The sequence below is a fragment of the Egretta garzetta genome, unplaced genomic scaffold (assembly GCF_000687185.1).
Source record: "Egretta garzetta isolate BGI_Z169 unplaced genomic scaffold, ASM68718v1 scaffold107, whole genome shotgun sequence".
NCBI classification, from domain to species: Eukaryota; Metazoa; Chordata; class Aves; order Pelecaniformes; family Ardeidae; genus Egretta; species Egretta garzetta.
Genome location: NW_009260399.1, coordinates 2191588 through 2215314, shown reverse-complemented (window position 1 = coordinate 2215314; position 23727 = coordinate 2191588). Strand labels below are relative to the sequence as shown.

The 23727-nt window shown below is 39.3% G+C and overlaps 1 protein-coding gene across 1 annotated transcript in view; it reads right to left on the bottom strand.

Annotated features, from left to right (window-relative positions):
- DOK7 (docking protein 7) overlaps nucleotides 1-23727 on the bottom strand; it is a gene marked incomplete at its 5' end in the record, with an annotated part of 65405 nt that overhangs the window by 29270 nt on the left and 12408 nt on the right. The window contains 3 exon segments of the mRNA XM_035898672.1: nucleotides 7097-7971; nucleotides 10756-10863; nucleotides 18545-18664. Coding sequence (XP_035754565.1) covers nucleotides 7097-7971; nucleotides 10756-10863; nucleotides 18545-18664 — 1103 coding nt within the window.

The window sequence follows — 23727 nt, the reverse complement described above, 5'->3', positions numbered from 1 at the left end:
GAATCCTAATCCAGGGTTGCCACCGGAGTTACTCGCTTCCCTCTGAGTTCAGCTCAATGTAATCCATGCTTTCCTAATCTCTTTTTGTCGTTTCTTCCTCTGCAGGTGAATTCTGCTTTCTCCCTTTTAGAAAATGAATGTAGAAACTGTCTGCTAACACCTTCTAGGATTCTGTAGGATTTTTCCATAAAGAAGTGGATTTCTATTTACAAAAAAAAAGAAGAAAGACACGGAGGAAAAAAACCCTTCCATTTTCCATTGGCCACATTCCAAGTGATCTGAGTCTCTTTATAACTTGATCAAAACCCAAAACACCACAAACCCTACATTCCAAAGGGAGTAATTTTTTTTCCAGCTTTCATTGTCAGACTCCTCTTCTTTCAAAATACTTCTTTCTCTCTCCAGAAAAGCTATTGCTCCCAAGAGAGGAAGAAGTAGCCATCAGTTGTAGTAATAATAAAAGCTGTTATCCAGCCTGACGTATTTACGGGAGGGAAGTAGTTTTTCCCTTTTGTTCATTCAGATGGGTATAAACAGTCAATACCCTGGTTTATCAATATCTTCACTGGCTCTCTGACAGAAAAGCAATCCAGCAACATTTCTATTTAGCACAGAAGAAAGAATTCCACTGAGCTGCACTGTCTACGTTCCCTCATGTAGGAAAGTGCTCTCTTCTCTTGACATTATTAATATCATTTCACTTACCAGTGCTCCTGTGGCAGGCACTTCTTTTCCCATTACAGACCATAGGCTACCTGTTCTACTTAGCGTCTGATCCCAAGAAGTGCTGTGAGCTTAATTCTTACAATTCTGAATTCAGATTAGAACTTTTAGTGTCAGCCCAAACACTGTGAGGATTCTTTCCTCACACTGAAGTACCTTCAGTATTATTTTTTAGATAAGAGTTAAGGCAGCCTCCTAGAGTGCTGAAAGCAAGTCAGATCTGCACAGTCCTGGTGGGGTTGGCATGTCTTGTATTTTACTGGGATGTCTCAAATCCAAAGTCACACCCATTAAGCGGCCTCCTCCAAGCAAAGCTTTGGAAGAGCCAGATCACTTATGAGAGCCCTTACCAGCAACAGCAAAGTAAAAGGAAGCTGGGTCTCTTCTCGATTATTTGGGAGTAAAGCCTATTTCCAAGAAGCATTATTATATCATACAAAATAACAGTGGTAAACTGAGAAGAAAAAAATAATCTCATCACAGTGCATAAGCAGATCCTAGACCATCTTAGTAAGAGGATGGGAGTTAACACTGAGATAGGCTTGGGGTCCTGGCCAAAACTACAAAAAGGAAAACAAATCACATCAGGCTCTGAGCCTGACACTACACCCACCTCTTTTCTGCCCCTTTCCTCTGCCAGTTTCAACTGGAAACCATCCTTGTGCTCCAGTCTTTGATTTGCACAGTGCTGTGTGCTTTTGCCAGCACAACCAGCTCCAGAAACGACTGCATTTCATTGTCAAGGACAGCAATGATCATGGATTTCTTCTATTTCAGAAAGATGTTGTGGGGAAATCGGTGTTTTTAAAGATGCCTTTGAATCTTAGAAAAGCAAAAAAACTAACACTACTTTATTGTACAAATTTCAGGGCCTTTTACAATAACTGTAAGGTAAGTAAAATGCCAGATTGCCAAATCGTTGTCCAGTACAGTCACCTCATTTAGTGGTGATACATGTTATGAAAGATGCACTTCACTACAGATTAATGTATCACAGTCAGGACAAAGAAAAATAATTGGAATTAAATCTTAAAAGCAGAGAGCACAAATGCAAGTTTTCTAATTCATGCCAAAAGCCAATAACACTCAGAACCAAGGGTTATCAAAGCATACAAGAGCCCCACAAACACAGTCGCTCAGGTCGATAATACCGACAACTGATTTCCAGATTCCTCTGAGGTGCAAACTGCTCCTGTTATAGTTTTGACAGTGCCCAGAGCTCTGAGATTAGAGCAGAAATACAAGTAGAAACGATGCTGTAGAAGATGACAAATGCATCCTTCTCAACTGAGAATTTAGATAGCCTGTAGCTTTTTTGAAGGTGGGAGAGAGCAAAAAATGTTACAGCATCACACATCAATAATGTAAAAAAAAAAAAAAAAAATCTTTGAAAAGAGATGTAAAAGGTGTGTAATTATGAATAATTGTGTTCCTGTACTTTCTGAGAAAGCAGGGAAATAAACACACTACAAGGTAAACACATAAGGTGTTCAGTCTCATGGGGAAAGAGGTAATGGCTCCAACAGAGGAAAAAATAGCTACATTAAAGCTATATATAACTATATATTGTTATTTCTTTAGTATCTATTTTAATACTACATTAGAAAAGTACCTGATTAAAAGACAAAAAAAAAAAGAAAACATTCTCAGTTACACGGCTGTGGCAACGTAGTCCACATCCGCTGTTTCTCGAGTGTCACTACACAAGCTTAACCCTTATAGGCCTTCTCTTTTACCACTTTCAAAAGCAGCATCTACAATGAAAGGAGACACACCAGCTAAATCCACAGTTGAGGGGTTTGCACAGGATTTGGAAGACCAAGCCTCTATTCCCAACCCAGTTACAGGCTCTTCATGACCTTGGTTAAATCAGTCCAGGCAAGACCACAAAACAGACCTCAGTGCAAGATGTTCTTTAGAGTTCAAGCCCCTCCTCTGCCTGAGGACACATCAGCCTTGCTTCTCTCCCACGTCTACAACGCACAAAGGAAGCACAGATATCCGCAGTAGCTCTAGATCTACGCAGAGACTCTGCACTCGCCAAAGGCTGCGTGTGATGAACAAGACCTGCAGGGGCACGGTGCTGCACAATTAAACGTACTGAGGAAGGCTCAAGGATCACAGCACAAACATGCACCTGCCTTCCCTTAGAGCTGTAATGCAAAACAAAGCAGTTTCTACAGAACACACTAAAAGAGGTAAATTTCCTATCAACTAATCAAAGCAACTCCCCACTTAAACCTAGATCTGCATCCCCCCAAGACAGGTACCAGACCTCTGGGGAAGGGTTTTTAGCCACTCAGCGCTGTGGATCCTGCGACCCAACAAACCCCTAAACTCTTTTGTGTGCCATGACCACAGCATACCCGATTTCCACTTACTACAGATATGCTGGGAGATTCAAAGTTTGAGGCACGCAGTTACTGTGGTAGCAGGAGCTATACAAACACCTCGCAGAGGGTTTGGGTAGACCCGCTGCTAATCTGGGACCGTTGTCTCCAAGGAGGCTTTGGTATTTTTAAATGATCAACTGAAGTAGGTGGCTGAATACCAATACAGGATTGATGATAACAGCCACACACAAACCGACACTTTCTTTTCTCTTCTATCATGGCAAATTAACTACCAAAGCAGTAATCAAGCCTATATTTCTACATACATAAGAACTCCCACTGACATAAATATGAGTTTAGGGGGAGCCAGACATACATAAAAGTCATTCCTACTAATAGGCACATTTTGAGCTGTCAACAGTGATTTGAGTATAACACTAAGTAGCGTGATGAGACAGCCATAATCATCCCATATTAATTCAGCTTGCAAGATAAAGGTCAGGGGACAAAAAGCAAAGCGAAACTAAACCCAGTACTTTTCAGATGCAAAAGGACAAAAACAGTTGGAAAATAATTTTATTTTTCAGACTTCTAAGAAAATTTACAAACAATAGTGGTGTAAAAAAAAAAAAAAAAAAGACACCCTATAAAAAAGGTTGACATTTCTCAAACTATAGCATCAAATGAAGTTACAGAGCAACAAGCGTACAGTGAAATTCTATTCATCGTATTAGTATTAGCTAAGTAGTTGAAAATGTAATAAGTCTAATAATAGATCTCTACAGCTTACTCAGAAATCTCATAACAATCCAACATTCTGAGCTTGGAATATACTTACAATACACAAAGAATTCATCTCTGCAATAATCTATAGCACCGAAATCGCCTAGGCAAAAATTACATAGCAAAGGCACACCTTGGGAAGTTTGTCAAGAAAAACATCTTGAGCATACCACAATATCATACAACAGAAAGCAAATCACCCTGCATGCTTGCTTATTAATCCCCAATGTCTAATATGAAATACAATATAGAAATAATAGAAGCAATATTTAGTGACTTTCTTCATGCTGGTTCTATTCTTCATCCAGAGTGAAACAGAAAGGCTTCCTTGCCCTATTTTCTGCTTGAACCTTGGCACTTTCCCCGGGTATGTTCTCCCTATGTTCATCATCATCCTTGTCATTAGTGGAGCAGGTGGTTCTTAACCAAGTCAATCCCAATCATGACCACCACCATGCCTTCCACATACGCACGTCTTCATCCTGCACCCTGTCTCCGACTCTTCACGTGCTGAACTCCAACACACACAGACAACATGCCCAAATCTAACCTCGATTTGCCAAAGTTTACATACAGGGCAGAAAACAAACCAAGGCGTATATCCTTTTTTAGTGCTGTTGACTTTCCTCTACTCAGGTCACTCACTCACTTTAAATAGTAGGCATTTAAAAATCATCAACACAATTTAATTAACAGCTTAACTTGAAATCGCAGAGGAACTCCAAACCCTGGCACACTAAACGATTTTGAACATGAATTTGAATAAGTGTGAAAACCTGGTGGCTTCATTAATCTATAAATCAACTCCTCCTGGCCCTAACTGCACCTTAAACATATTCTGTTCAGAGCACAAGGAGTAAGAATTATTGTTTAGTTACAGCATATGGATTTGTGCTTTCACTGTATTCATCATGAGAAAAGCCAAAGACTGTGTCCATTAATAACTGAAATAACTCATCTTGACAGTTCAGGACAATGTATCAAAAGGTTATTTTTTCATTCAGAAGTAAAAACAAACCCATGAATCATTTCATTTAATGAGACATCTTTCCTGAATGCTTACAAATGGGTAGGAAAAAAAGATAAGAAGCAGATGTGCATATCTCATGCTAAAACAGGAGTTAGTAAGTGTTGCATTAGCATTTCTCTCGCTAAAATTGTTTAAATATTGACAATTCCTGAAATTCTTGCCAACTGATATTATTAGGGCAACTAGAAACACCATGAAACTTGACACTTGCACTTTGCAATAAAAGATGTGGGCATGTATTTTGTTGGGGTCAACGGGCAGTTAAAGGAGTGACATAATGTAGCCTTCAGTAGCTCTGAAGATACACAATGGAATACTCACTTTCAGCTTCCTGTCTGCCACAGATGTCCAGGGTAAATTTTGATAAATTCCTGTCTAAACTGACAATTCAGATCACCCAGAAACATTTAGACCGTGTGAACTAACTGTACCTTACTAATTCTTTCCTCACTGCCTATAACAAAGCCATCTTGGAGCTTTCTGATCCCAGACTACAGCCCTTCCAGCAATCAGTCTTGTGCATTTTTCCCAACTTCTTTCTAACTACAGGCAGCAGACTCCGGAAGCCAGCAGCAGACACACTGCTGAGCACCCCACTGTGCACCCCGCTGCCTGCGCTGCAGAAAGAACAGAAGTGGGAGGCTGAATCTCAAGCCCTTGCACCCACCAAGCTTTCAGAATTAGGCTAGAGGGCTAGTGAGGGCCTTTGGTGCCAATGGCTGGCAAGGATGGTGTTGGAGGAACACCAATCCTAATGATCAGTGTAGACACAACCTTAGCCTGTCACACCGGCGCCTCCCTACCTCCTAAATGCTGCAAGTACATGATAAAGTAACGTCCAAGGTGCTGTTACAGAGGCTATACGAGCGCCTCAGGCAGACAGCATTTTCCAGTTTTTAGACACATGAAGTCAGTCAATGATGCAAATGCATGAAATACCTCATGAGAAGAAAATAATCCCTCAAGTTTATAATATTTTCATTTTTCTTTCATAATTTACTATACACTCGAGCCCTTTTCGTAGCAGTGATTTATGTAATCCCACATGCTCAATTAAAATGTACACACTTCAGTGGCAATACTTAATTCCTCAAACAAAAATATCTCTTGCTGAATCCCTACTTCACTCATTCCTTAATTTGAGCAACTCCCTTGAACCTTCCCAGCCTTTCAACAGCTCACCACTACAAACAGCTTTACCTTCTTCTAATTTAGCAAACATTCACCAAAAAGTTCTTCTCCAGAATAGGTAAAAACAAATATTTTTTCCATGCAATGTACAACTAATGTATAAAGCTTACTGACATAAAAAGCCAAGAATTTAGTAGTGTCCGAAAAGAACTTACGGGAATATCAGTCATAGTAACTGATACTGGCAAATGTGTTTAGAAAGACATATGAATTTCCATGCTTCAGGTTTTAAGTCTTTATGTGACTGGTGATCAAACATTTTTTTTCTGCAAATACACCGTCCTGGTAGTACACCACTAATGAGTTTTTGTACACCTCCTTTAAAGTAGCCTGGCCAGTTATAATACTGGATCATAGAATCATAGAATGTTTTGGGTTGGAAGGGACCCCTAGAGGTCATCTAGTCCAACCCCCCTGCAGGAGTAGGGACACCGCTAACTAGATCAGGTTGCTCAGATTATTTGATCTGCTATGGACTGCCATGCTAACTTGACTATCTTCTCTTTCTCAAGTGAGCAGCTTCGCTAATCTGGCTTCTTGTGCAAGACATGCTCAAACTACAATGATACAGAAAAGAAAAACATCAATAAAATAAAAAGTATGTACTGTGGTCACCTAAAGAGCAGCACATACTATTTGGCCTCCCTTCTTTCTTCTTTTGAAATACCAGCAGTAAGACAGATCAATGACCTTCATGCTATATTGCAATTATATGACAAATTCAGCCCTCTCATGTGCCTGTAAAGCTTCTGTCTCTGTCACTGTAAGCCACGCACATACACCCAAACCCAAAATTGGCCAATTTAAAAGTAATGACTGATGGCCTATACTGTTCAGTGTTTTCTTGATCAGGCACGGTTTTTGAGAAATCTGTGTGCTAAGCCTCTCAACTTGAGCATAAACAACACAAAAGTTATTACCAATTCAAATTATAAAGGAAATAATAGTATTTATGACTTGCAACTTAAGTCATTTTAAATTAATCATGCCATATTAAGTAAGGCTTGTTAGCATCTGCTCAGTGTTAGGTATTTACCTTTAGTCCACCACAGATTGGACAAGCTGAAAAAAGAGCTCTTGTCATCCCAAGATGGGGGCTACATGTGTCATAGGGGTCAGCTGAGGCCCCACTAGGTGGTGACAACTCACTACTTTTGGAGTCTGACCCCTGTCCTTGTGGTTTTGTGTCTGACCACCTCGAAACAAAATCCACATATGTCTCATCACTTGAGTCCTTGCTGCTTTCCGCGAGTAAGGATGAAGGCCTCCCTCTGTCCTGGCTGTGCTCAGGTACCCTGCGTGCTTCCGGGTGTGGTAGTAGCAGTTTTGGGTCACTAGCACCTTGAGGTGACCGGGCCTGGTCCTTGGGTAGCATGGAATCTGCACTCTTCGGTTGCACATCTTTAGAAGCTGCCTGTAAGAAACTCCTGGGTATATCATAAATATGTCTGAGAGAGCTGGGAACCTGATACTCTGATCCCGCACCTCTCTGGGGCTCACTGTGAGGACAAGTACATAAATTCTGATCCGAAGGAAAGTTCAATGGCAAGCTTAGTAGTGATCCAAATTCATCACCGTGGCAAATGTCCAAGCTCCCAGCATAGGAAGAAAAGCTTCCAGAGTAAGAAGAGTGACTACCAGTAGCTATTCCACTGTCAGAAGAACTCTGACGACCTATTTCCTGTAGCTGTCTAGATCGGAGGGGCTTTGGAGGTGGTTTTGTGATGCCACGTGCCCCTTCTGGAAGGGTCTTTTCCTCCCCAAGATGAATGCCCTTTGCAGCTGCCAGTCCGTGACTCTCTTGAGAAGTGCTGGCTGAAGACTGTTCAGGCCAAATTGTCAGTCTGCTCCCAACGCTAACATCCGAGCGGCTGGTATCTGAAGATGAGCTTGAAAGACTTCTATCATCTCCTAGAAAAGGAGAAAACACATCAACCTATGTTTAGACACACAACTGACAGACTGAAGCATGGCAAGTATGAAGAAACAGAAAGGACCCTGAGATTTCATCTGCTTTTTGTAAGGGGAAATTATGTCAGAAAGCCAGAATTCCTGCAATAATTCCTATCCCCAAGGGAAAAATAAAATGCAAATAGTACATTACCTTGCCATAACCCTACCATGTTATGGAACATAATGCATTCAGGGCTAAAGTTTTAGAGTTTATGCACCAAGTTCTCCCCTTTTCAACCATATTTTACTTCTGTACAGTTAAATGGTTTTATTTTAGATACTCCTATCTTATATCACAGGGAATTGTCACAAAGTCCCATGCTCAGGGTAGGTGAGGACGCTCTGAAGAAAACCTTGTTACTGTAACCTAGGGCCATATAAGACATTTCCATGTTTCTATTTGATCGGAATCAACCAAATGATTATCTTATTTACACTTTTTTTCCTCTATTTAAATCTTATCTGAATTACATCAAGGTGAATGTTAAAGAGACTGCAAAAGTAAAATCAAACTTAAGACCGTCCTGCTCTCTCCTCTGAGCTCTCCTACACTGTATTTCTCCATAATATCCACACCAAAATGCAACCATACATCACTGTAACAAACAAAAATGAGAATACTAACATTACAAAAACGTTTACATATCTATATACAAAAATATCTTCCATGATTCATTTATGTACAGACTGCAAGAATTTATTTTTTCTCACTGATACTTGCAAGAATGACACTTTTACAGGTGACTACTGCTATCCAAGACAGAAGATGGAAGAAAAGAATTATACATTGGCATGAAAGGGCATAAGGACAAAACACAAACATCATACAAACACATACACAAAACCAAACAAACCTGCCCCACTTTCTTGTAGCGGCACACAGAGTCCACAATGTTACTTCCTTCCTTCTTAACAAAACCAATGTGAAAACAAAGACTGACAGCAGGATCATTTGTAAGTATTAATTTTAATTAATTTTATTAATTTTAAACCTTGGCCAATAAGTTGCCAGATGGGGTAGAAAGAGGAAGAGTCCACTGCAAATTTTGCCCTGAGCTTCTGGTGTTACTAGGCTATTTCTATTCAGGGTGTTGAAGAAAAAGTTTAGAATAATTCTCTTGCTCTTCATGGAGTAATTCTTGATATATACTATCACAAAATAGCAATGTTTATCCTGTGAAATCTAATCCCTTCTTTTCCCCCAGTGCCCACTGCATGACACTGGCTTGTGACCCCCACATAAGCATAACTCCGGAGATTAAATTATACAGCTGTCTAGATGGAAGGCATGAATTACAAAAATATTAGTGCAGTTCTCAGCAATGTGCCCAGAAGATGAAATATACTTGTTAAATAAGAGTTATTCTGCTTACAAAAACATATATTTTCACTGAAAAAATAAGATTTTGAATTTATTTGAAATCATTCTCTTAGACAAATATTTCAGACACTTTAATACTCTAGAAGGGAAGCCAGTCTTGAAAAGAGGTTCTAACTATATAGAGCTACACGTTCTCCAAGGCAGTGGCAGAACCTAGATCTCCAGATTCAGACAAATGTCCTCCCACCAAACCTACAGGGACAGTCTTGTTGTTATAGTATTTCCCATAAACACAAATATTTAATTTTCTGATGCAAAACTCAAATAACAAAACATAAAAATCTTACTCTAGGATTCCACATTCTCTGAGGATTATAACATTCTTAGGAGAATCAGGTCATAAATTCAGGTAGAGAATATATATGAAGCTGGGCCACATATTTTCTAGCCAGACTGACTGGATTTAAAAAACAAAACAAAACAAAAACCCACAAAAAACCCCCCACAAAACCAAAAAAACCCCAAACAAACAGGGATGCTCCTCTATCAAGTCCCATTTGTTTTCCATTAGTCTAGTCAAGTCTAGTAGTTATACGCTAACTAAGAAAATCCTCAGGAAGTCTCAGTGGAATTTAGTCACAAACCACATTACTCAGCAGTGTCAAGACTAAAGTAGCCATGGACATGTATAGAAGCATGTAATTAAGCTCCTGAGGATCTTCACAGGGACATTTCTAGGCTTAGAGGCTTTAGAGTCAAAAGCTAAGCAGATGTTTTGAAGATCTAACTTCTGTTATTGAACAATCCAAAAGGCAGTTCAGGGCATAGGCCCTTTTACAAATCCAGTGCTAGACACCAATTCTACTTTGACATATAAACAACTCCAGAAGGGACACGCACGGATACCACCACAAAGAGCAAGAATAATAACACTTAGAACCAAAGCACAGGAGTCCTAGGTTTTACTACAAAAATCTGCTGTAAGCCTGATATATGATCTATGCAAGTCGGTTCACCTCACAGGCTGGAGTGAGTCAAGTACTTAAGCCGATCTCAAACTTGACGCAGTCCGTTCTGATCTCCTGAGGTCCCTTCCAACCCTTACGATTCTGTGATTTTCAAGCTGCACATGCACAAATTCATTAGGATTCAGCATACTAAAGGATTTTCCTATGTTAGTAGTGTTTGATCCAAAACTCAGTCTTCTCAGCTGAAATAATCCAATCCATGTCAATGGACTTTAGACAATGCTGTTAAAGAACTGCCCCACAAGCAACAGCAGCCAAAGCAAATATCTTGACCATTTCTCTACTATTTTTCTTTTAACCTCAGCATCTTATAATTATATGCGTATGCACATTTCTAAAGCCTGGAAAGGACAGAACACCATTTATTTTTATGTAATTAAAGATATTTCTTACCTCCACTGCCCTGGCGACTTGTATGGGACAGCAAGCTCAAGCGTTTCTCTAATTGCAAAGCTTCATGAGCCAATCTTTCTTCTGAATAGGCTGGATTTGTACTTGGATCTTTAAAAAGGAACAGAAAATAAATAAATAAAAGAAGAAGAAACATGTAAAATATATAAAAAATGAAAAAAAAAAAAGACAGTCTTGTGTTATATACTCTGTTCTTATGTTTGATCTTCTACTACAGGAGAGGAAAAAAGCTGATCGGAAAGTATATGGGACAATCTGCCTTCAAAGCACATCCTGGAGAAATGCTACATAATAAGTTGTAAATTTAAGTGTCAAAAACTTTCAGAGATTATACCCCATATCTGTAGAGTTCCCACCAGAGAACCGTGAAAAGCACAACACCGAAGGTAATAGCTACAGAGATAATTAGCATCCAGCAGGTCTTAAGGAGTTGAAAACACATATGTGACCTGTAAAATGTGTCCTGACTTCACTGAACTCATTGGGAATTTTATCATCAAGAAAGATCAAACTTTTCATCCTGCAAATTTACAAATCTACATCCTGGAGTCACTGTGATTAAACTATCTGATACCTTCCAATCCAGATCACCTATTTACAAAGACATCACTTTCAAGTTTAATGTTCAGAAGGTCATTAAGTTCAGAAGTCAGAGATGAAATACGCAACCTGGTGCCATTCCAGCTGAAATCACTGAAGAAGGCTCCTTCCATTCCAAAAGAAAGAGAAAGACCAAAAGTTATATAGAACATGGAAGAACTTTCATCAGAAAAATAGGCCAGTTTCCTCCAAACCATTTTGTTTCCAACCAGGCACAACAAGAAAACCAGATGTTGGAAATAATCATAACCATTATCCCAAGAGAAATCTTACAGATTTCTTCAAACAGTACTAAGGAGTGTGTCATGTTCAGCAGTTGCAAAAGATATGGTCTGGGAACTTGGTCATCATCAGAAATTTCAGTAGCTCTTACTAATTATATAGGGAAAGGAATCAATGACAGATGAAATAGATTCACTTCTCACAACTGCTGCTCTTTTATTTCTGATCAACTGGGTAGTAGCACACCATAAAAACAATTAATCACTGAATCATTTAATAAGAGGGGGAAAAAAAGGATGAAGAGGGCTACACATTGCTGTGGTTAAGCTGGTAGGAAAAAACAGTTGAAATGATGAAGGAAAAGTTTCATTTTCATCCCAGGTCTTTCAGTTTTAAAAGACTTGGGTTCAATTTGTCAACACAGCAGTCAAAGCAAGCTCACAAACAAGGGAAGGAGCATTTCCAGGTGAGCTGAAGCTCCATGGGAGTCCCTACATTATTAATTACCTGAGAAACAAGCTGCCTCATCTCTCCTCCCTAAACACATTCACTTTCTGACCTGCCCTGGATAGATTCAAGTGCATCACAGGAGCAGAAGCGACAACGCTGAACTTTCTTTCCCATATAGAGGGGGTTTCCATCTTTAGCAGCGTGCAATCTGGACGAGATTAACAGAGCAAGCCAGACACACAGAGAGTCCTTCTGTAACAGCATATGTTGGAAATCAAAGATGATTTAACAGGAACAAGGCAACAATGCCTGTGACAAACAGGGTCTGAGACCTCTGTGTCTCCCAGATCAAAACGTGCTTGATGTCAGTGTCTGACACCTTCCAAACTTAAAGAACAGAGAACAGGACTGTTTGATATGGATTATTTTGTTTGGTTTCCATCCCTATTTCCCCTGCAATGCAACTCATATTAAGCACTGACTAGTTCAAACCTGTGTAACTGCTTACTCAAATGAAACCCCCAATGCTTCCATATGGACCTCTGCCAAAGGAAAATACAAGATTTGGCCACCACCACCTATGGTGCAACCCAGACAGGTCTATGCAAGGATCTGCTCAGTGGCATACAGTGTTACAGGCTGCTGCTTGAATCTATTTTTGAATGTCCTCTGCTCCAGTTACTCTGCTGTATCTAGTTAAACGCCCTTATGTCCAAAAAGGTTCAACAGAGATGTTCCATGAGCACTTTGAGTATAAAGTTGGCCTAACAGATCAGCAAATTAGTCAAATCAAGATGCAACAGACACTAACCGTATTCCCACAGCAACGAACCGTCAGTGAGAAAGATCTTTCCACTTTCTTCAGAATAAGATTACTTGATAAATACAGATTTTCAGAATGTTACTAGGGCAAACAGACAACTATTAGCTTTTCAGTACCTGATATCCCTCTTACAGACAGAAAAAGATATCCTTAAAAAAAAAAAAACCTGCTCAAGCGACTGATCTTGCAAAAATGGCCTATAAAAAATACAAGATGGGGAAGTAGAAGGGAAGTTGAAGCAAATCAGTAGGTTTGCATTTCACGTGTTCAACTGCTTCTAGAAGCCAAATTCCCTATCAGCTACACAGCTACAGAACACAACAGGTTTCACCCAACAACGTGAAATCTCTGGGCATACTGTCTGTCCAACCGGACTGATAATTTTTAGTTAAACTTCCCCTTAAGGATTGCCTATGTATAAAAGGTATGTATAAAATTGGGTTATGTGCTGTGACCTCTCATTGCCTAGTTTTGTGAAAGACTGATTAAAAGAATCCTTTCTCAGTAACTATTAGGAAATATCTAGAGAAACAACTTCAAAACCTGCCAAACATATGTGGACTTAAAGTCTTAGGCAGATATTAAAAAAAATTATCCATCAGTCCTACTGGAGTCTTTGTTTTGCCTTTAATCTTCTTTGCTAATAAGCAAGACTGCTGTGGAAAACACACACAATACTATTCTGCGGAAGCAGCAGATTCTTATATCAGTATCTTTGGTTACAGACTACCAAGCACTAATCAGGAGGTTTCATTAGTGCTACCAAGCACTAATCTGGAGGTAATCAGGAGCAGACTAAGAACTGAAGTCACCGGCAGCCACCATTTAGAGACAGGCCTTACTGGAGGGCACAACCTATGACCTCCTGTTATATGACTGTAGAAATATGTCCTAAAATTCTGGTAAAAACAAAGGTTTTTTCAACAGTAAAGTTGGATTTGTTGGCATCATCCTATACCTTGTGTATGCACAACACAAAGCTGCTAAATAACGGTAATTTGCCATATTACAAACTCAGGAGGAGAGAGGCAGCACAACCAGTACTGAGACAGCTGTCCAAGGAAGTTCAGACAGCTTCTGCCCACACAACATCCTACAGTAGCTCCAACAACTCTAATAGCAATTAGTACCTTCATTTCCTGAACTCTAAACAAATGTATCCTATAACGTGATTTATTCCCATGGAATCTAGGCAGTTAAATTCACTCAGGTCCTTCATTCAGGAAAGTGTTTTTTCATTTTCCAAACTAAAACCGATCCCTTGCTATGAAGAAAAATGTTTTGTGTGAGGCAATCAGTGAAATCTTAAACCCTGCTTTGGGGCAAAGGGGAAGGATTACATCAAATTTGGCTGGACTAAAAATGCCTCAGATGGAGATTTTATTTTTATATTACGTTGGTGGATATTCATTAAAGCCACATCAGCTGCTCATTGTGGGAGATTTTGGATGCTTTGGTAGCATATGAATAAAGTGTCACAGTAATTCAAAGCTCCAGGGTTGTTCAGTAAGCACCTGTCAGGAAAAAAAAAAAAAATGTACTGTATGAAGTTAAGTCAGCAGCTACCTAAAATATGCTTGATTATATGCATTTTTTAAATGCAACACTGGTTAATTACTTCATTAAACAAAGTTAGCAAAGTTAGGCTGAACATCTCTCCTTTCTTTCTTCCTTTGTAACTGTAGGCACATTTGCAAATCAGGCCTGGACCCTCACCTTCATGCTAACATCTCCACACCTTGTAAGATATCTGGAGGAATGAAAAGGTGTCCTAAAAGTTTGAGTAGGATCCACTTGGTACAGATACTGCAGAAGGCAGCCAGAGAGCTGTCTTGCAATGGCCAAAGGTGTATCAAGCTTCAACAAAAAGAAAAAGCATCAGACAGATCCTCAGCAAGCAGCACTGCACACTCTCCAGTCAGTCACAAAGCAGCCTGAAAAAAGCTTCCAAAATTAAAAGAGAGCATCAAGACTATCAACATTACACTTGGGGTCTTTCCAGCCTTCAGGACTAGACCGTCCCATAGCCTTAGCCAGACTTAGAGAGTACTGATCTCCCCACTGACTAAAGATATCACTGATCGACTGTTGGGCCTTTGCTGTGTTCATGTTTGGCATTCAAGATGAATTTTCTAGTAAAAAGAAGGAATTCAACCCACACCTGATAAACAAACATTTCTCAAATAATATGCATGCAAATTCAGTATAGATTACAAACCATGCAATCAGTGATTCATTACTCTGTCGATACCTAGACTTCTGTCAAGCCAAGAACACAAAATTCTCTGGTCTGTTTTCTAAATATCTTCTCAATAAAAAAAAAGTTGCAAGCAGCCAGTTACGGCAATTATCTTCCAACTAGTAGCTGAGGAAAACAAGCCACCCAAAGACATCCTGTCGCTCATATAAGTCCTTTATTTAAAACGCTACACATCTAAAGCCATCCACAGATACCTACACAACCTTTGCATTCCCACTCAATACCATATGTTTTAAATCTGAGACCTGATCACGCAGCCTTGAATACATCAAAACCTCCAATCTGCTAATGAAGCTACCAATGGGAGTATTTTGGTACAATTTTGCAGAATGAATGGACTCCCAAAGTAAGTACCACACCATAGTAAACTGTAAACCATCTAATGTTCTTTTCCTTTTCCATTTTATTCTGGATGTACACATAATAGAATTATTTTTATCATGAGAATATTCACATTCATTTGATACCCATTTCCAAAAAGTCACAGAATAGTTCAGGTTGGAAGGGATCTCAGGAGTTCTCTAGTCTAACCTGCTGCTCAAAGTAGGCCAGCTATGAGAGATTAGACCAGATTTTGATACCTTGCAATGGTCAGTCAAGTTTATGAGTTCCACTGCATAGATTTTTCATTACATATTTTATAGATGGCATAACAAAATACATACAGTACTCATATATCTACATTATAAGAACACCAAGCTTTTAATGAAGGTATATTTTTCAAAACTACAATCCTGAAAAGAAGATGCAAATACTGTACTTGAACAACTATCCCTTGCACATGCAGTTTACAAACTCCTTTTGGATACTGGGCAGTTTACATTTGTTTAAAGAATCACTATGGGAAGTAAAAGTAAGAAAACTGGTCATTTTCCAGTCCTTTTCAAACCACTCTCTATAATTTCCTATTAATTTAATGCTAACACTTAAATATTTTTTTCAGTACTCCGTTTAACCATATGGTTGAGCTGTTTGTACACGAAGCCACTGGCTTCATTCATTACCCTTTTTCCAAAGACAGACTAAGCAGATGTTTGACTGCATAACGTCTCTAGATTATATTTGTTCTGTGGGCGTTGGTGTCCAAGAACACTGTCAGTGTGACATTTTTTTCACCACATTACATTCTTTTCGCTGTACAGCTGCCCTTTGTGTGTTTTCCTTTCTTGAAAATACCTAAGAGTTATTCAAGCATATTTCATGTTTACAATGGAAAGGTACAGGCAACAGCAAGAAGCCAAATTCAAATAGCAAACTGTGGAGAGATGGCTGCTTCCTATAAAAGCTTTTAAATTACACAAAAGCAGAGCACTGCATATATAAAGCACAGTTGAAGCTGTGTAGCATTCTGCACTCCAGTAAATATGAATAACATTGACTAGTTGTTTCTTGGTAGAATCCCCAATCTTGAAGTTTTGATCTAGTTACCCAAGATGTGCAGGTGATTAATCTATTTAAAAACTAACCCTTTCAAAAGGTTGGGTGAATTTCAATGCTCTTGCCAGATACAGTATGCAGCTGGTAGAGACTTGACCTTTTCAAGCAATACAGTACCTTCTGTGTAACAGCATACTTGATAAGGAAAATTAGTTTATGGATGAATCACTATTATTGTGCATGTGCCTTAAACAGTCCTGTGCAAGCTTCTGCATGGGATAGTAAATGGAGAACATAAAAAATAAAAATTTTCTATGAAGGAATGTGTACCTAGGGGGTGACAACAAACTGGAAGAAACAAAGGTAAAGATACAGGGAAATACAAGTTAAAGAGGTCAAAGCAGCTTAGAGAAGGGTTCCAGAGGAGTCAGTGAGAACGTGAGCACAGCTCCCTGCAGAACACTGCTCCTCTCCAGGGAAACAAGGTGAAATCACGTGGTTGAGTACACCTTCACCTCATTTTAGCGGCAAGTCCATCAAGCACAGAAGACAAATGAAATAGACCTCAGAAAAGAGGTCTTCCCTCACAAAAAATCACCAAATCATCCCCAGGATATTCCACATCTATATGCACTTCAGTGAGGTCAGAGCTAGTGAAGAGGGAAGGGAATGTGTTATGTGTCTATGTATAACAACCCACAAACACCAGAGTTGATAACTAAGATGCAAAAGCAGATTTACTTCTACATACCTCTGAAAAAAAGATTTTTCAAAGAATGTGTCATCTAAAATTAAAATAAAATTTAAAAAGACAACAGAGTAGTTGCTTGTAGGCTTAATTTTTCTGGACATAAATTTTTGTTAAATGAAAGACTTCGGAGTTGTATATGTGTAATAGTTTCAGATATGCAGAACAATATGCATTCACTAGTAAAGCTTTAAGTATCCACACTGGTTTGGGCATTTCTTTTGGTTTTTGTTGTTTGCTTTTTTTTAACACTCCACTTAGTTGAATGCAAACACAGATCATCGTGTAAGAAGAATGAGGTTTTATTGCCCTTATTCCACTTGATTATTTTATTTACTTTGGTGTTACAACTATGGTAAAGAAGCAATGAACTGAGCCTTGTGTCTACTGCATTTACCTTAACTAACTTTTCATAATTTATTTTTACAAGTTTCTCATACAGTTCTAATCTTTTCCATCACATTTCCTTCCTGCAATTATCTTAATCGTATAACAGCAATAAAACCCTGTCAAACACTTATTAACTGTCTTACACTTAAACAGAAACTCCGAGTATTTCCCACAAATCCCACCTCATCTTTCACCATTCTTCCAGCCTATTCCCATTACATCCCATTGTCAATTCACAGACATTTTTCTGCAATCTCATTTCCACACTCTTGCCCTGTTTGACAGTCATTCTGACTTGATATTATATTTCCTCACCTGCTAAAGTCAAAAGGCACCAGGGTGTTCTATGATGCCACCTAATTTCCCCTTGGAACATTACAGTGCATGCAGCATTTACCATGAAATAGGAAAAGGAATTTAATCCTTGCACATCAGAAAAGCTCAAACTGCAAAACTGAAATGTGATGTGTGGAGGTCTGACAAAGTTTTCTAAGGTTGGCAAGACGTAGTTCTAAGTGTTTTGGATGAACTCAAAATGCCCTAGAAGTTAGTTTTCTATTAATCTATCAAAATAGTAATGCAGACATGGATCCAAGTTGAACTGTGTAAGTTTAAAACTAAAGGTTAGGGTTCCTTTCAATTCAAATTGCCGTATTTTAGTATTGTTAAAGAAAAGAAGGCTAAAGCTAGCAAAATCACCAGAAATATGAATGAGCCAGAGCAGCAGGGGGAAACTGGGTACATTCAACTGATAAATCTGTACTGTGACACTTCAGAATGAAAACCACTTTGCACTTTCTACACCCGTAGAGTCTGCAAGCTGTTCTTACAATCACAGCAATAAGTGCTAGACATAGCAAGTTCCTACTTTGCTCGGTTACTCTATACTTCCTATATTAACCTGGTAGGACTGGGCGCAAACCAAAAGGGCCTTTCGTCGGGGAGATGCCACGGACGATACAGTCGAATAGAAAGCTGATCTGCTCTCCTTCAGCACAAGAAAGGAAAAAAACTCCAGCCCCTGCAAGAAAGCACAATATAAATAAGTTTTTCACCTGGATACATTAGAAATATATTTAGCTGAAGCTATTTATAATTTAGCAATCAAAAGAGTATTAAGTGCAAACCATGAAAATAAATCAACAAGACATGTTCTCCAGAAAAAAGAAATAAAAAGAAAAAAAAAATCAGGTCAGCACACACACACTACATCACAAACATATACATAAATTGAATATCTACCTAATAATTTATGCTAATTTGCTGAGATTTAGGCAATTAGAGCAATGCCAAAATACAAGCCATATGCTCAACAGCTGTGTGAGTCTTTAATTCTTATTTACCCCTAAAATTTTGTAGATCAAACTTAGCTATGCAGGTGTCAGGGATACTTACAGTGTCTTCATCAAAATGAACTGAGTTAATTCTACTTTTACCCAATTTTAACCAAGAGCAGTTTTTTTATATCCCAATGAATTTGGATTTGGTTATATTGCTGGATTATATTATATATTTTCCTAGACTAAGTCCTATGTGTCTATTATTAACAGAATGTAACACAACTCCACAGGTTGTCATCAGATCTTTACCCTTTGCTCTATTCTGATATTTTGCTTTCCATTCATTAAGAATAGCCCCAAGCAAAATTAGAATGAGAATCACTAAATAAACAAACAAGTTCTGAGCTGCATGATACATGGCTACATGGACAACACACAAGACTAGAAGTGCTCCACAGAACATTTTATTTGAGAATTGTCAGTCCAAATATTAGTCACATCGCAGACTCAAAAATCTACTTGACCTTTCTGAGGATCTTAAAACATCAGGCAAAAGACCGCTCCAGTAACCAGTGGCTTCAGGAAAAAAAATACAATAACCAGATACAAAAGGAAATGAAATTAGTATATAGGCCTTGAAGAAGTGCTACCAGTTCACCAGAGCCATGCACACTAGAAAACCACAATACCAAATCTTAGACCTGCAGTAGGGTTTTGCATATTACTTTTCTAGGGACTACGACCCCTAATCTGGACATAAGTTTGACTTCTGCATGTCTCTAGCCAATTCTGAGTTACATACATATTTTTGCCAATTTTACTTAAAGCAGCAGAGCTGTTCTTGACCAGAATGCCTCGCCATCACTTTCGACATGACATATGCCCTGCCATATCCAACAGGATATTCAAATTTCACTTAAGCAATGGATATACTTTTGACTGCTTGCCAAAGGCCTATAGGATTCAAACAAGGGGGATAATAAAGAGTGGACCACAAATCAAATTAACTATTTTAATAAATTGTATATAGCCAGCAAGCAGTAAACTGACCACTCTAGGAAAAGCATATCCTGGTCCACACTCTTTTGTCATTCTCAATTTATGTCACATCTAAATCTCTGCCTGCTCTGCTTAAATCTGCTTTGCTGGACTCTGAACACATGACCTTCCCATCCCATGCACGATAAGCAAGTACAACACAGAGACAACATAACAGAGGACATTCATATCTCGAGCACAGTGATATACTGTGTGGCTTGGTAATTGAGCAGAATCGTACACATCCATGTTGCCATTCAGGAAAACAAGATTCCTCAAATATTTATGTACATAAAGAGTACATCTGGACCACTTTGTTCTTTTATCACTATTGTCAAGAATCTTGTTGAGCCTCTTAGACTTTAAATAAATGTGTGCATGTGAGCTGGCTGCTTAACTCAAAGGATGATTTCTGCAAAGAACTATCACATGTTTGGAAATCCCAAAAACGAATGCGACAACCTTTATATAACTAGTGCAAACAGTGTATGTGCACATGGATACAAATCCAATATACACATATGTGTAAAATATTTCTCTGTAGACTCTATTATTCACACAATCACCATAATTGCTGATCAACTCTCACAGGAAACATTTTCTTTCTTGTTTTGCTAGGTAGAACTAGATTGCAAGGGAAGGAAGAAGTCTGGGGGTCCTTGCAAAAGACATCAGGTGAGATGAATGAATAGGTAAGGCTTAAATAAGTTATGGTTTAAAAGCATACATCAAAACCAGCAATTACATTTCTTTTCTGCTTTCCTGAGAAAGCTGAGACATTCACTACTAGAAATTACACATCTCAGTCATGTGTTAGAACAGATTTGGTGCACAAGCATTTGGAAGCTGAGGAATATGTGGTATGCATCACTGTAATACCGTGCAGCTGTTTACTAGACTGAAGAGCTCACTCACTCTGTGGGGTAAGAGACTTGGTGAAAAGCAGCCTGCAACCACTTGCACAAGGCTGAAACATTAAGCCAGTCCCCTGTGGCAGTTAGCAGTAAAGCACTCTACAGTCTCCCAAACATTCAAGAGAAGATGCCAATTTCATAAAACTTCCAAGTATTATGAAATCTCACTAATGTTTGATTTCTATTCATCATATTAGAAAACCAAGCCCATGGGCAAACACACCCTGAAAACACACAATAACCAAAAATTACCTAAATCTCTGTACTGTGTGTGAAAGCAGGAAGGAAGAATCAGTCCTTTCCCATGAATTATTACTCCTAACAGGTACCAGACAATGCTAGAGCCTGAAGTCTTTTAGCTACAGGACAGGTACAAACCACAGCAGTTCAATTCACAGCAATCATCATGTCCAACTCAATATGTTTTAATCCTGGCCTTGAACAACGCCCTTTAGGAGGTATCTCAGGCTGCGTGGCTCAGGCTGCTCTTCCCTCTGGTGAAAATGACAACAGGTTTTTCTACTATTGCTAACTAAGACATGGGCATGACTACTAAAAAGAAGATAAGAATGTTTGTTGTCTACAGTAGGCCTAAGTAGGAGACAGCAACAGAACAATATCTTCACAAAAAAGAAGTTCTGGTCTATGCAACCCAATTCCAGATGTTGCCCCGTTTCAACCACTTCTATTGCTTCTAATTTTCAAATAAAGTCCCCCCTCCTCTTCTCCTTTGGCCCTTCCATGCATGCTGGTAGCCACTTCCATTATTTCAGATTTTTAAAAGCCACTTGCAGAAGTCTTAGAAAGAAAAGGAAGAAGCACCTCTCTTTCTCTTAGAAGAGAGAAAGGAAGAAGCACCTAATTTCATCAAAATATCAAAAAGATCACAGAAGTACTCCTGCTTATCCTGCAACTAGCAGCAGCAGTATCAATTATTCTTTCAAAGGACACCAAGGGTCCTAAAAGTTCCTCTTCTAGAAAGTGCTGTTAGAAAACATGGGGCAGCTTCAAACTAGGTTCTGGAAGCTAATTCTGAAGTACTGGAACATTAGAGAGCCTGAACTCTCACAGAGTTAACATGTACTTTTATTACCCTACTTGAATTTTTTCACACTGACTTCCAGCTCAAGATTCTCCTGGCAACTGGTCATTTTAATCAGTGCACACTAATTGAGCTAGCAACTTAGGAAAGTGAAAGGCTCCTTTTTTTCCAGCCTGTTCCTTTAATGTGTTCAGTTTTGGGACCCTCACTACAGGAAGGATGTTGTGTCGCTGGAACATGCCCAGAGAAAGGCAATGAAGCTGGCAAAGGGTCTGGAGCCCAAGTCTTACGAGAAGCAGCTGAGGGAACTGGGGTTGTTTAGCCTGGAGAAAAGGAGGCTGAGGGGAGACCTTATCGCTCTATACAGCTCCCTGAAAGGAGGTCGTAGAGAGGTGGGTGTTGGTCTCTTCTCCCAAGTAACAAGTGATAGGATGAGGGGAAATGGCCTCACATTGTGCCAAGGAAGGTTTTCTGCAATGTGTAGATAAGATACAGCAACACTCAATAAGCACAAATCAGTTTAAATTCTTGGAGCACAGCAATTGCATCAAATCTAGAACAAATTAGAGAAGAAAGGCCACAATTTAACTAGAGAACATAAATGAAGGGCTATTTACACACCTTATTATTTCTGTGCTTTCTTATACAACTAAGTTTTAAGTTTGGGAACTGAGCATTTAAGCTTAGGAGCAATGACCAGAATCTAGGAGGGTCTGTCTCTGCAGTCGTGCTCCCAGTCTCAAGGCTACAGACACATAATCCATTTTTCTCTTTTGATCCCAGTGACAATTGCATGCCTGGTTACACAGTGAGGCAACTTCCAGGCCTTGTAGTGGGCTGTTCTTTCTGTGGGTACCAACCACATCTCAGGAGGAAAACAAAGATTTGAAGCCCTGCACACTGAAGGAGACCAGGAACCTGGGCTTCCCACTCCACAGAAGTATGGCAACCAAAAAAGACATACAGAGCAACGCTACCACCATTTCATCTTTTCTAGTGATGTTTTAGAATGTCTTCTCCAGTTAGGCAACTCATTTAGAAAAAGATTCCAGTCTTGTTTTTTTAACTGCTTACCTAGGGACCCATAACATCTTCAACACCACTTCCTAGAATCAGTCTGCAGGAGCAAACTTTGGCCTGTTCAGGAAGAATCCTATGCGATAGTCTTGGTGAGAAGTGGGATCCAGGAGAGCTGGCTGATTTTCCAGGATCACTTCCCACAAGTTTAAGCCAAGCAAACGTGGCAGGAAAGCCTGTATGAACATGGAACTCCATACAAAACGCAAATATAAAAAGAAAGCATACATAGGGTAGAAGTAGGGTGACCAAGATGACACAGAAGGAATACAGACACACTGTACAAGCACACAGGAATGGGGTTAGCAAAGCCGAACTCTACCTGGAATTCAATCTGGGGAGGGATGCAAAAGGCAACAAGAAGGGCTTCTTGCAAGTATATCAGCAGCAAAAGGAAAACTAGGGAAAAGTTCAGCCTACTGCTGAATGCGATGGTAGACCTCTTGCCAAAGGACATGATGTACTAGAGGTCATCTTCACCTTGGTCTTTACTGACAAGATTCAATTCCCTATCAGGAATCCCAGACCCCTGAGACTTGTTGGAAAAATCTAGAAAAACTACACTTTCCTTTGGCAGAAGAGGACCAGGTAAAGGAACATTTAAACAAATTAAACATGCTCAAGTCCATGGGGCCTTATGGGATTCATTCACAGGTGCTGAGCGAGTTGGTCAGCGTCACTGCAGGAACACTCTTTATTATCTTTGAAAGGTCATGGAGAAGGGGTGGGGGGT